The sequence below is a fragment of the Salmo salar genome, chromosome 10 (assembly GCF_965601325.2).
Source record: "Salmo salar chromosome 10, fSalSal1, whole genome shotgun sequence".
Lineage (NCBI taxonomy): Eukaryota > Metazoa > Chordata > Actinopteri > Salmoniformes > Salmonidae > Salmo > Salmo salar.
Window position 1 is genome coordinate 92,606,968 of NC_138300.1, and position 14,984 is coordinate 92,621,951.

At 41.9% G+C, this 14,984-nt stretch overlaps 1 protein-coding gene across 2 annotated transcripts in view; it reads right to left on the minus strand.

Moving 5' to 3' along the window:
- The window catches only part of roraa (RAR-related orphan receptor A, paralog a), a 307,181-nt gene that overhangs the window by 68,923 nt on the left and 223,274 nt on the right, over positions 1 to 14,984 (minus strand). Inside the window, exon 1 of one of the 2 annotated variants that reach the window (XM_014124804.3) lies at positions 5,989 to 6,138. The exons of the other annotated variant lie outside the window; for it this stretch is intronic. Coding sequence (XP_013980279.1) covers positions 5,989 to 6,019 — 31 coding nt within the window. The 5' untranslated portion in view covers positions 6,020 to 6,138. Of the gene's footprint in view, positions 1 to 5,988; positions 6,139 to 14,984 lie in introns of those variants that run through there. 2 annotated transcript variants of the gene reach the window in all.

The window sequence follows — 14,984 nt, forward strand, 5'->3', positions numbered from 1 at the left end:
TTTGATGCAACTTCAAAAGGCCAGTGGACAGCCCTCTAGAGATCTGTGGAGAAAAAAAGGCAATGCTACAAGACACGCACAGAATAAAAGTACTCAGAAAACCATTCCCCTCTTCAATCTGTTAAATCGCTTTTAACTTCTTTGCCCCGGCAGGAGGAGCTTGGGAGGACACTGCAGGTGCAGGAGAGTGCCAGCAAAGAAGTCAGAGAAACACACCATGGATATAATATCAGATCTATAACATACAGTATAGATCATAAAATGACATTGTGTTGAAATTATATCCATTGTGAAAATGTATGCATATCATGGACATGGTGTGATTCACATCCAGACAACAGGTCAATGGATACTGAGACTACAGATAAACACTGTGACTGCATACAGAGCTGTCTCTATCCAAAGGCCCTTTGAAGACTGACAGCAACAGATAATCCCCTTTCTGCTCTTAGTGCACAATCCACTGGCTACTCTCAATACACTCCTCTAATACTCTCTCTCTCTCTCTCTCTCTCTCTCTCTCTCTCTCTCTTGCTCTCTCGCTCTCTCTCTTGCTCTCTCTCTCTCGCTCTCTCTCTCTCTAAGCTGAAAAACAAACATTCCTCTAAATGTATGTGTAAAATAATCTATTTCTGTATGTGAATGTTGAGGTGGAGTGATTGGTTGGTGCAGGAACAGGTGGACCTGTACTGAATGTGTTATGAGGTGTGCTGAGGGAGGGAGTATTATAGCACTTTTGTACAGTAGGCACTCCTAAATGCTATAGGACGGGAAGACACTTCAAAGAATTCATATGTGTGTGCACTTAAATACAGAGTGAGAGTTAAAGCAGAAAATGACCCCTTACATTAGAGCTATCTGCTCAGCAGGGAACTGTAAAATCAGAAATAGGATCATATTGTGATACTACAGTATATCCTGAGTTATCGACTTCATGAGCCACTGTGTTTGTATGAGACCACACCTTGATTAAAAATAAGGCAGGAGAGTGTGATCTGATATAACCTCACGTTAGTGAGTGAGTTAATCTGTCAGGAGTGTGAGGTGTGACTAGCAACCAGGTGCATTTCCAAGCTGTCAGGCATCCTCAAGTGCTAGAGTGGAGGCCTGGGCATATCATGGCACAGTGTAGCCATAGCCACAGCCATAGCACACGGCAGGGTACAGGGTAGGAGTATCACTGCTGGGTTCTGCCCTGTGTTAGGCTCAATCTCCTTCCTGCAGTCTCCTCTATCACTCCAAACTGCACGTCCCTGTCCTCAGAGCCTCTATGGAGCTAAATAAAAAATCCATGCTCTCAATGGGCAATCAATATCTCATTAACCAGTCCGTCCAGCCAGGAAGTGCGTCAGTCAGTCGGTCGGTCTCACAGCGCGTTCCAGACAGCGGCACACCTCACACTCTTTAATAACCTGTGGAAATGCCACTCCGCGTCCTCACCCAAGGCATTGTGCAGGGAGAGATCTGAGCATACATGGCTCCTAAACACACCAAATTTCTCTCTAAGAGACGGCTGTTAGCTTACTAACTACTCTTACATTGCCATTAGTAATAATGGATGGCTGGATGGGCTCTGAGAATACGAAAACGAACTCTAAATATTTTTCATAAACACATAGGCGATTTAATATAATAACATTAAAACCAATGAGGTAAATTATACTATAAAAAGACATTATACTATAAAAGGAGATTATGTTTTGAGAAAATTATTATTTTGATTATAACACATTTTTAGAATTAGGTAAAAAAAAATGATGATCAGTCTCTCTTGTCGTGGTGAGGCTATTCAGACAATATTATGTAAATGCTTGTTGATCTGATATGAATAAAAAACGGGACTTTATAAGAAACATCATTCCTACCTGGTCACTCTTATTTTCAACCCTCACTTGTGGGCAAAAATTTGCCTTCACCTGAATCTGTTTTGATTTTTGACTGGCTTTCCGTGTTCTCAGTCCCTAACTGGATAATAGCCAATCTTGTTAACCTCTGCTGTGATGTTGGAACCCTGCAGCACGCGGCGGTAGTCCAGAGCACTTCACCCGCTTGCGGATAGGAAGAGACAAAGAGCACCAAAGCTACAGCAAATATTTACTGCCTTATTAACACGGAATTTAGCTTTACGTTTTCTCCATCCCCTGAACAATGTTTACAGTCTAGTAGACACTCGTGGTAAATCACATAGTTATGCACTGTCTGTATGCAAAACAGAAGCTTCATATTCATATCTTGATGACAGGTTAATTATAATGTAGATGAAACACACTTTATTTTTTTCTGTCTTTTGGTACATCAAACGTCTTTCTTTAATTATGTAATTAATATTTAGAATTTTCATCTTAATTGTGCTGAGTAGGCTGGCTAATTTGCATGGGGTAATGAGAGGGATGTTTCCATTACAGGTAATTAGGTACTTGTGAGGCAGTGGTGTGGCTGTGCGACTGGAAAGAGAAAGAGTGAGAGAGAGAGTGGGGGGGGGGGAGAGAGAGAGAGAGAGAGAGAGAGAGAGAGAGAGAGAGAGAGAGAGAGAGAGAGAGAAAGAGACCATAGCTCTGTTGAAAAGTAGCGACATATAAAACACAATCTCTTGTAAAAATACATATCAATACACAACTCCTCTGGGTGATTACATGCCAGCATGGCCTGGAAATATTTTCTCTATCTCAGATTGTTCTGGCAATTGTCACATAGAAACCTCATTAGGAGGAAGGATGTTTGATGTGCTTTTTACATTTGCAACACAAACCATTTTTTTTTTAAATCTCTATGAAAGTGTCCTATACATACCTCCTGTAAGACCCTATGATCTGTGAACCGTACAGACAACATCTTGGTGTCATTAAACTCCTAATACTGTTCTCTAAAATATGGAGTATCGCTACATTGTGAAATAACATTTTACACATGAATGTATTCCACATTAAAACTATTAATATGAATATATCAAAAGTACCCTTTTGGATGTTGTTCATTTTTAGACATATTGTTTTAAACAATATACTCTGTAAGTACATCACATTTTCAGAGCAGGCTCTCTGCATCTTTTAAAGTTATGATCAGTTTCATGAGCGCCACCAACACAGTTCATAGGAAAATTGATTCAAAGGGAACTCCCTCTGCTGTTGATTTGCTGAATGTGCAATCTTACAGGAGGGCTGTGATTGGTTAATGATCAATGTATAAAATGGATCATTTCTTCAAACGTAGCAGAGAGCCCACTCTGGAAATGCGATGTGTTTGAAGAGTATATTGTTCCAAACATCATGTCAAATGGAAAATCAAAAAGGGTATGAAGGATATGAAATCATATTTTTAATGATTTAAATTGTATTTCAGAATATAGACATACTCCACAGTATAAGAGTATGATGACACCAAGATGTTGTCTGTACCATATTGTTCACAGATCATAGGGTCTTACAGGAGGCATGTATAGGTCTAAAAAGGGCCTAAAATGACCACTTTCATCATGATGTAACAATCAAATAAGTATCTACTTGGAAAGGCTTCAAATCCTCAAAAACCTATTCCAACTCAGTGATGTATTGTGATAAGATTTAACTGAATAATGACACTATTGGTTTATGGATTCAATGCAGACCTGCCCTTACACAGTAATAAATACATCTTGACTGAATGCAGACCTGCCCTTACACTGTAATAAATACATCTTGACTGAATGCAGACCTGCCCTTACACTGTAATAAATACATATTGATGCAATGCAGACCTGCCCTTACACTGTAATAAATACATATTGATGCAATGCAGACCTGCCCTTATACAGTAATAAATACATATTGATTGAATGCAGACCTGCCCTTACACAGTAATAAATACATATTGATTGAATGCAGACCTACCCTTACACTGTAATAAATACATCTTGATTCAAGGCAGACTTGCCCTTATACAGAAATAAATACATCTTGATTCAAGGCAGACATGCCCTTATACAGAAATAAATACATCTTGATTCAAGGCAGACATGCCCTTATACAGAAATAAATACATCTTGAAAAATAACGGAAATTGCATCTGGAATAAAAACGGGAAAGGGAAAAAATGTATTTGATTTTGCACAGCCACACCAATAAATAAATATATTTCTACATTTTCCATATTCCAAATAAGTTTATATAAAAGGGCATTGGGTTAAAGGGCTGATCTTTCAAATCTGCCTCAGTGTCACAAAATGTCATTCTCCCACAATTTCACACATCTCTGTCAACTAGGTAATCTCACTCTATTACAGGAATTTCACACATCTCTGTCAACTACGTAATCTCACTCTATTACAGGAATTTCACACATCTCTGTCAACTAGGTAATCTCACTCTATTACAGGAATTTCACACATCTCTGTCAACTACGTAATCTCACTCTATCACAGGAATTTCACACATCTCTGTCAACTACGTAATCTCACTCTATCACAGGAATTTCACACATCTCTGTCAACTACGTAATCTCACTCTATCACAGGAATTTCACACATCTCTGTCAACTACGTAATCTCACACATCTCTGTCAACTACGTAATCTCACTCTATCACAGGAATTTCACACATTGTGATCAAGTGCGCGTTCAAAACTTCACACAACTGTCCCTCTCGGTACAGAGGTGGTCAAGATCATATTCTCAGAATTTTCAAGTCTCAGTGTAAATAAAAAAATAAAAAAAGAATGTAGTGGAAAATGCAAAAATGTTTCCACACAATATATGTATTAGAAATGCAGTGATTGGTGAGGATGTACTGTAGCATCTAACACACAATGACAGCTGCCTGAGTTTCACAGTGACTATTTTCTGTGTGTGTGTGTGTGTGTGTGTGTGTGTGTGTGTGTGTGTGTGTGTGTGTGTGTGTGTGTGTGTAAGAGCACGTAATGCTTGGGTATGCATATGTGTATATGCAAGAATGTGTGTGTGTGTGTGTGTGTGAGAGTGTGTGTGTGTGTGTGTGTGTGTGTGTGTGTGTGTGTGTGTGTGTGTGTGTGTGTGTGTGTGTGTGTGTGTGTGTGTGTGTGTGTGTGTGTGTGTGTGTGTGTGTGTGTGTGTGTGTGTGTGTGTGTGTGTGCGAATGGATGTGAATGCATTGTTCGTGGCCCACAAGGGGTTGGTGATGGTGTGTGTGCCTGCATGTGTATTTGCGCATGCATGTGTGAGTGTGCGTGTGACTGTATGATGGTGGGGGTGGAAGAACTGGGATTAAGCATGCAGGATCACGACACTGAGACTGGGAGGAGGACCCAGCCTTGCTCCCATGGCCATGCCCAACTACCAAAAAATAGGTCAGTGGAACACAAGAAACACAGCAGTATCAACTCAAAGAATCCTAGTCTGCCAATTGCGCCAGCCAGTGCCTTGTCGCCCCGTCTGCAAGCCACGTTCAACACTACCAGTCTGCCACGCAACTCTCCCCTCTGAACAGACAAACACGTCCTCTGGAATGGAACAGAATTAATAGCCCAGGAGAAAGAACTGCTAAAGGGACCCGTGAAACCCCCATCCCAGCCGTCCCCTCCCCTCGTCCACCCCCGTATGTCTACCCTTCAAAACTTGGAATTGTCGCAAGAGCTGGAGGGCTGTATTTCTCATCAGAAAGAGATCAGTGCTATAGTATGACCACACTGACTCTAATTTATTAAACACACACCAACACAGAGAAAGCACACATAACAGATACCATGAGAGTAACAGTCCTATTCACTTTAGAGAAACATCCCAACACACACATCTTATCATCTGTTTTGAATTTCTAACTTGATTTCCTCCCAGAATTTTTTTTTGTTGTTGTTGATATTTCCACAGCTTAATTCCCTGGTAATAAACAAAATTCTGAGGCAGTCTCTCTCTCTCTCTCTTTGCAGGCGACTGAAATGGAGAGTTGGCAGGCAGTGAATAGAGAGAAGCTTCACTTCCCTACTTGTTACTCTAGCTGCCTATTGCACCGTGGAAACAGCATGCATGCATTCTGCTCTTACCTTTCATAGCTGAAATCACAAAATACATCATTAAGCTCCGAGTCCATAAGAGAGCACTATCACCAGCGCAAAGCCCTCCACTGCTGTCTCAGCAGCAGCTGGCCAGCACAGCTCTGTCTCTCAGCCTCCGAGCATGAACACACGAGAATCCATGTGACTGTGACATCAGCACTCATGTCCGCCTGTTCCCACCCCCTGCCTTTGATTGGCACAGCAGGCAGCCAGTGGGGGCGCTGAGAGCTCAGGCGCTGTTTGCAGTGCTAAGGCTTGTCTGAGGGCTCGCTAGACACAGCACACTTTCACTATCTTGTCTTGCTTATCGTTTAGTGCCAGGATAAAGTCATAACAGTTTCTCTGCCAGAAACAAAAATTCCATTCCCTTTTTTGCTTTCATAATGTAAAGAAAATAGGAAAACTAAGGAATGAGAAGGAAAAAGTTCAGGAGAGACTGGAATAGAGAGAAAAGGGAAGATAAATAAAATAAGTAGACAAATACATTCAATGAGAATGAGGGAAGGAGATAATATAGAAAACAGAGAGCAAAAGGGAGATAATCTAGAGAGAGGCTGTCTAATTCCCTGTGGCTCAGTGATAACAGAAGTCCTCTGTTCATCTTCTCTAGATGGTACTACTCATTCTGCCTCCAGATGTCTACCTGCAGCGCAGCGGTGGGGCCTTACAGAGCCCAGACGGACGAGTGGAGGACGGATGAGTGGAGGTTCAGCCCATCCCCTGACCTCTCCACAGGACTCACACCACCTCTCACCTCCTCTCCCTCTCTCCCACGGCTCACACACGCAAGCTCTGGCAGGTGAGAAAGGGGAGATAGTGACGAAAGGGTTTGGCTGATCCCCTCCACCCCACAGTGACTGACGGGTGAGTTTCTCTCTATTGTTTTCTCTCACCCTCTCTCTCTCTCTCTCTCTCTTGCCCTCTCTCTCTCACTCTCTCTCTCTCGCTCCTATGATAATCTGTTCAGACCCCTTACCAGCTGGCACTCTCTGACCCAATATTCTGTTCATAGCGCCATCCGGCTCTGGCCAATAACCGGGTTCATTTTGAATTTCCATATCATCCCTTCTCAAGAAATATTCAAAATACTTCATTGCATTATTTCGACATCTTTCATGCTAATAGTTTGGACTGGCAGTTTTACCAAATTAATTTGCAATTTTTGACATGCCCAGTTATTATTTGGCAAACATCCCTCTAATGTTCCATATTCCACCATGTGTATATGTCTACAGCCAACTTGTCCTATTGGTACTGCTGCAGGAAGGGTATACTATGTATACAGTAGGGATCACGACCTATGATACATCAAGTATGCAAATGAACCTCCTGCCCATGACCCCATAAATCTAGCAAATGAACGTGTTTCATTACGACCTCTACATGATCCATTAGAGAAACTATAAACACATTAGCTCATGTTATGTCAACACGGGTCTGTCACTGCACACAATCTAATGAACAAAATAGAATTCAGCTGCAGATATCATCAAATGAAGCGTGTCATGGTTACAAACGAGTGAACGTGATGAGGTGGTAAACACATTTAATTCCCCCGTCACACTGAAACCTAGTGTCTCTCAGGCTGGATAACCACAATACCCTGTGTTGCTCTCTATATAAGTCATTCTGCTAGCCCACGCAGAGCCAGATTAAACTGTCACTTTCAGCACAGAAAACACTGTTGTGTGGTTGCCTTGGCCGTGTGCTACTAGTTGCTACAGTATCAGTAAGTCTAAAACCAGGGGCCATCTCACTGCTGTTGTTGTTAGGTCCTTGTTTATAAAACAGCATGGCTTTGGCCCCAGGGCGGCCAGGCCCCACTGTGACCTCACATACACTCTCTCCTGGCTGCACTCTGCTTTGCACTTTCTTCCCAAACTTTCAGATGACTGCAGATAACAACAGTTTAGTCTAAAGACTGCTTATCTCTGAGGAAAGGAACATCTACACTACACTACACTGTCTGTGTGTGAAAGCGAGAGTGGGAAGGATAGAGTCGAGTTTGTTTGTGTGCATTGTGTCTGTGGTGGGTGTATGTTTACTGTACGTGAATCTGTATGACTTTTGTAAAACCTTGGTTGAGGACAATGTGTGAAAGCACCCACCGGCCATCATTGACACAATAAAGACCAGACAAGCTAAATGCCTTCTATGCTCGCTTCAAGGCAAGCAACACTGAACCATGCATGAGAGCACGAGCTGTTTCAGATGACTGTGTGATCACTCTCTCCGTACCCGATGTGAGTATGACCTTTAAACAGGTTAACCTCTATGGGCTAGGTGGGACGCTAGCGTCCCCCCCCCGTGGTGCACTCCATCAACAGCAGGTGCATTTCAAGAGCGGCAAATTTGAAACCAAATAAATGTCAAAATTCAAATTTTTCAAACATACAACTATCTTACACCCTTTGAAAGATAAACATCTCCTTAATCTAACCACGTTGTCCGATTTCAAAAAGGTTTTATGGCGAAAGCATAAAGTTAGATTATGTTAGGAGAGTACATTGACAATAGCTGTGTGTAATGTTTTGTCAATTCAAAGACAGGGTCACCAAAACCATAAAACCAGCTAAAATGATGCACTAACCTTTTACAATCGCCATCAGATGACACTCCTAGGACATTATGTTAGACAATGCATGCATTTTTAGTTCTATCAAGTTCATATTTATATCCAAAAACAGCGTTTTACTATGGCATTGATGTTGAGGAAATCGTTTCCCTCCAATAACCGGCAGTCAAGTCAGCACCACAAATTAAATAATTAAAATTAGAAAACATTGGTAAAATATTATATTGTCATTTAAAGAATTATAGATTTACATCTCTTGAACGCAATCAACTTGCCAGATTTAAAAATAACCTTACTGGGAAATCACACTTTGCAATAATCTGAGCACTGCGCCCAGAAAAATACGCGTTGCGATACAGACTAGCCGCCATGTTGGGGAGATCTAAAATCGAAAATACTATGTAAATAATCCATTACCTTTGATTCTCTTCATCAGATGTCACTTCCAGGTATCACAGGTCCATAACGAATGTAGTTTTGTTCAAAAAAGCTCATCATTTATGTCCAAAAATCTCCGTCTTGTTAGCACATGATCTAAGCCCGCCGGACTTCACTTCATGAACGAGGGGAAAAAATATATTTACGTTCGTTCAAACATGTCAAACGTTGTATAGCATAAATCATTAGGGCCTTTTTTAACCAGAACATGAATAATATTCAAGGTGGACGAATGCATCCTCTTTTATAACGTATTGGAACGAGGGTACCCAACATGAACTCGCGCGCCAGAGTCTAATCGGCCATCACCGTTCCATGGCTCTTGTTCGGTCAGATCTCACAGTAAAAGACTCAAAACACTTTGTAAAGGCTGGTGACATCTAGTGGAAGCAATAGGAAGTGCCAAAACATTAATCAACCCCTGTGTGTTTCAATGGCATAGGCTTAAAGGTAATTCAACACATCAGGTATCCACTTCCTGTCAGAAAATGTCTCAGGGTTTTGCCTGCCAAATGAGTTCTGTTATACTCACAGACACCATTCAAACAGTTTTAGAAACTTTAGGGTTTTTTCTATCCATATATAATAAGTATATGCATATTCTAGTTACTGGGTAGGATTAGTAACCAGATTAAATCGGGTACATTTTTTTTATCCAGCCGTGAAAATACTGCCCCCTAGCCCCAACAGGTTAACATTCACAAGGCCGTAGGGCCAGACTGATTACCAGGATGCATACTCAGAGCATGCACTGACCAGTTGGCAAGTGTCTTCACAGACATTTTCAACCTCTCCCTGACCAAGCATGTAATATCTACATGTTTCAAGCAGACCACCATAGTCCCTGTGCCCAAGAATGCCAAGGTAACCTGTCTAAATGACTATCGCCCCGTAGCACTCACATTTGTAGCCATGAAATGCTTTGTAAGGCTTGTTATGGCTCACATCAACACCATCATCCCAGACACCCTGGACCCACTCCAATTTGCATACCACCCCAACAGATCCACAGATGATGTGATCTCTATTGCACACCACACTGTACTCTCCCACCTGGACAAGAGGAACACCTATGTGAGAATGCTGTGCATTGACTTCAGCTCAGCATTTAACACCATAGTGCCCTCCAAGCTCATCACTAAGCTAAGGACCCTGGGACTGAACTCCTCTCTCCACAATTGGATCCGGGACTTCCTGATGGGCCACCCCCAGGTGGTGAGGGTAGGCAAAAACCCATCCGCCTTTGTTGGCCTTCCACATGGGGGCCCCTCAGGGGTGCATGCTTAGTCCTCTCCTGTACTCCCTGTTCACCCACAACATTGTGGCCGCACATGACTACAACACCATCATTAAGTTTGCTGACAACACCACGGTGGTAGGCCTGATCAACATCGACGATAAGACCCTATTTGGTTGTAATATTATCACCTCTCGAAGAGCATACTCACAACTACAAATGTCTGATTATTCCATGCAAAATAATTGAGCACATTTGCACAGTGGCAGCAGGTAGCCTAGTGGTTAGAGCGCTGGGCCAGTAACTGAAAGGTTGCTGGATCGAATCCCTGAGCTGACAAGGTAAAAATCTGTTGTTCTGAACAAGGCAGTTAACTCACTATTCCGTGGATGTCGATTATGGCAGCCCTCCACACCTCTCTGATTCAGAGGGGTTGGGTTAAATGTGGAAGATGCATTCAGTTACACAACTGACTAGGTATCCCATTTAGCTCTATCATCAGAGTTATACAGCAAATAACTGCATGCTTTCAGGATCAGTAAATATCAATTGATCGTGTACTGTAATTCCACATTTGTGAGGGTAGCCTCATGATATCTCTCAATATTGGTCACCATTAATTGGATATTTGAGTGATATAAAATAAAAGTGAAGTATATCTGACAAGTATGTGTGGTTTAGGTTAATTTCCCATCCTTTGTTGGCTCTGCCTGTCAAGCAGCTGTCACGGATCCCTCCGGAACTTTCATTACGCACACCTATCCCCTATTCCCACTTATTAGTACTTGTGTAAGTGGGCCCTTTGGTTTCCATTGGGCTGTCAATTATTGTTACAATGTCTGTTGGTGCGCGTGAGTACCTGTGCTGTGTGTTTTGGCTTTCGTGCCATTGTGGATAGCGTAGATGATTACGGGTCTCGTCCAATGTGTTAATCATTGTGTGCGTGTGTTATTTATTCTGTTTTGGGTTTCTACCCTGTGTTTTGTTACGTGTTTGTTTGGTCTTCGTCCCTGTGCCTTAACACGTCATTTGGGTGCAATAAAAACCCATATTACGCATTCCTGAGTCTGTCTCCCGAATTATTAATACCGACGTGACAGCTGCAGAAGGGCACATTTGCCGATGTACTGTTAGCTGATAATGTTTAATTTACGAGCTACCGGTATACATTTTGTACAGTTGGCTAAACATAGTGGTAAGTGGACCTAATGTACTTTTTTTCTCCAACCAACGTAGGCCTACCTAGCGAACTTAGCTAATATTATCCCCTTTTCAACATTGTGTTTGAGACTGTTTAATCCCGAATGCTGCTGACAGACATGATAGGCTACATTGTTTGATCACATCACATTGGCTAGCTAGCTAATAACAGGTCACGTCAATATAGCTAGTTAACAAGCTAACTATCAGGGGATCAACTAGATGGATATATATATAGATATAGATGTATGTGTGTGTATATATGTATATATATATATATATATATATATATGTTTTAATATTGTTTGATTTGCTTGCCATTTATAGTGGTGATGACAGAAGTCCAACTTTCCAAAAGCCTAATCTCTGATGAAGCAAACCAAATGACACATTGTTAGCTAGCTAGCTACATGCCAAATAGATAGCCTACCCTCACATATCTGAAATGAAATGTTCAACTGCTGTTTACTGATCATGAAAAGCATGCAGTTACTTGCAGTAATGATGATAGAGCTAAATGTGGAATAATTGAAAATGTATAGGTCTGACTATGCTCTTCAAGAAGTGATATTAAAACCAAATAGTTATAACATTTATTTTACAAACCCTTGAAAAAGGCATGTACGCTAAATTAGTAGATTCGTCTATTTCAGAAACACCTGTTGCTGACAGGTATATACAATCAAGCACACCGCCGTGCAATCTCCATAGACAAACATTGGCAGAAGAATGTCCTGTACTGAAGAGCTCAGTGACTATTAATGTGGCACCATCATAGGAGGCCACCTTTCCAACAAGTCAGTTCGTCAAATTTCTGCCCTGCTAGAGCTGCCCCCGTCAACTTTAAGTGCTGTTATTGTGAAGTGGAAACATCTAGGAGCAACAACTGCTCAGCCGTGAAGGGTTAGCAACACAAGCTCACAGAATGGGACCGCTGTAGGGCGTAAAAATCATCTGTCCTCAGTTGCAACACTCACTACCGACTTCCAAACTGCCTCTGGAAGCATCTTCAGCACAATAACTGTTTGTCAGGAGCTTCATGAAATGGGTATCCATGGCCGAGCAGCCACACACAAGCCTAAGATCATCAGAAGCTTCTAAAGCCATACATTTTCCAAGCTGTTAAAGGCACAGTCAACTTAGTGTATGTAAACTTCTGAAACACTGGATTGTGATACCGTGAATTATAAGTGAAATAATCTGTCTGTAAACAATTGTTGTAAAATTACTTGTGTCATGCACAAAGTAGATCTCCTAACCAACTTGCCAAGTTTGTTAACAAGAAATGTGTGGAGTGGTTGAAAAACGAGTTTTAATGACTCCAACCTAAGTGTATGTAAACTTCCGACTTCAACTGTAGAAGTCAGAGACCTGGCAGTGTGGTGCCAGGACAATACCCTCTACCTCATTGTCAGCAAGACAAAGGAGCTGATCGTGGACTATAGGAAACGGAGGGTCGAACCCGCCCCCATTCACATCGACAGGGCTGTAGCGGAGCAGGTCGAGAGCTTCGAGTTCCTCGGTGTCCACATCACTAAGAATCTATCATGGTCCACACACACCAACACAGTCTTGAAGAGGACACGACAACACCTCTTCCTTCTCAGGAGGCAGAAAAGATTTGTCATTGGCCCTCAGATCCTCAAAAAGTTATACAGTTGTACCATTAAGAGCACCTTGACTGGCTGCATTACTGTCTTGTATGGCAACTGCTTGGCATCTGACCACAAGGCGCTGCAGAGGGTAGTTTGTACAGCCAAGTACATCACTGGAGTTCAGCTCCCTGCCATCCAGGACCTCTATACCAGGCAATGTCAGAGGAAGGCCTTAAAAATTGTCAGACTCCAACCACCCAAGTCTTAGACTGTTCTCTCTGCTACCGCACGGCAAGCGACACCGATGCACCAAGCCTGGAACCAACAGGACCCTGACTAGATTCTACCCCCAAGCCATAAGACTGTGAAGCACGTTTTATTATTTTGGCTCTATACTCTGTATGTAGCACATGGGGATGTGTGAAACTTTCTCTCAGCCTTAAGTGTCCCGCTTGCGTCGCCTCATTAGCTACCTATTGAGGTGGCACGATCGGCTAAGACACTTGAGGAGGGCGGTGACGTGTGTTTGCGAGGCAGAGGTCCCGAGTTTGCGCCAGGTATGGGCTGAATCGGGAGAAAGTGGTATTCGCTAAGCAAGCAGCGTGACATCTTTTACAGTGGTGCCTAGTGACTCAGATCTACAGTTGTGCTCAGCTCAATGCTGGGGTCGCTGTTGAGTCAGTTTGAGAGGTGAATGTAGCACATGGGGATGTGTGAAACGTACTCCTCTGTGTCCCGCTTGCATCGCCTCATTAGCTACTAAGCAGTGTGATGTACTGTACATGAATGTGGATTCTACCATGATTACGGGTAATCCTGAATGAATCGTGAATAATGATGATTGAGAAAGTTAGACGCACAAATATCATACCCCCAAGACATGCTAACCTCGCATCATTACAATAACAGGGAGGTTAGCATTTTATATCATACCCCCAAGACATGCTAACCTCTCACCATTACAATAACAGGGAGGTTAGCATTTTATATCATACCCCCAAGACATGCTAACCTCTCACCATTACAATAACAGGGAGGTTAGCATTTTATATCATACCCCCAAGACATGCTAACCTCTCACCATTACAATAACAGGGAGGTTAGCATTTTATATCATACCCCCAAGACTTGCTAACCTCTCACCATTACAATAACAGGGAGGTTAGCATTTGGAAGAGAGGTATGATATTTTTGCGTTTGTAACTTTCTCACTCATCCTTATTAACAATTCATTCAGGATTATCTGTAATCATTGTAGCATCCACATTCGTGTAGAAGGGTTTAGAAACACATTCTATTCTTATTTACAATAAAAGTGACTCCAAAATTACGCAATACATTATTTACCATTCATTTCTATTGGGCACAAAATTCTGAAACAACCAAAACAAACAGAAAATGCATCCAATAAATGTTTAGAGTCATAAGCTTGATGTAGTCAGTGTGTGCTGTGAATTTGAGATCAAATACCTAACTTTTTATTGTTTTAATACACATACGTATAAGTGAATTTGTACCAAAACTTTTGCGCCCCTAAAATGAGGAGGCTATGTACAAAAAGTGTTGTAATTTCTAAACGGTCCACCCGATATGGATGCAAATACCCTCAGAGTCAACGTTTGATTTCAAATTCAAACTGTTGAAGTATAGAGCCAAAAGAAGACAACATGTTTCACTGTCCCAATAATTACGGAGGGCACTGTAGTTAGTTAAATAGTTAACCAAATAGCTACCCGGACGATCTGCATTGACGCTTTTTGCACAAACCTTTTTTACTCATCATGTATGCTACTGCTACTGTTTACTATCTATACTGTTGCCTAGTTACTTTATTCCTAGTTATGTGTGCATATCTATCTCAATTATCTTGTACCCCTGCACATCGACTCTGTACTGGTACCCCGTGAATATAGCCTAGTTATCTTTACTACTTTTCTAT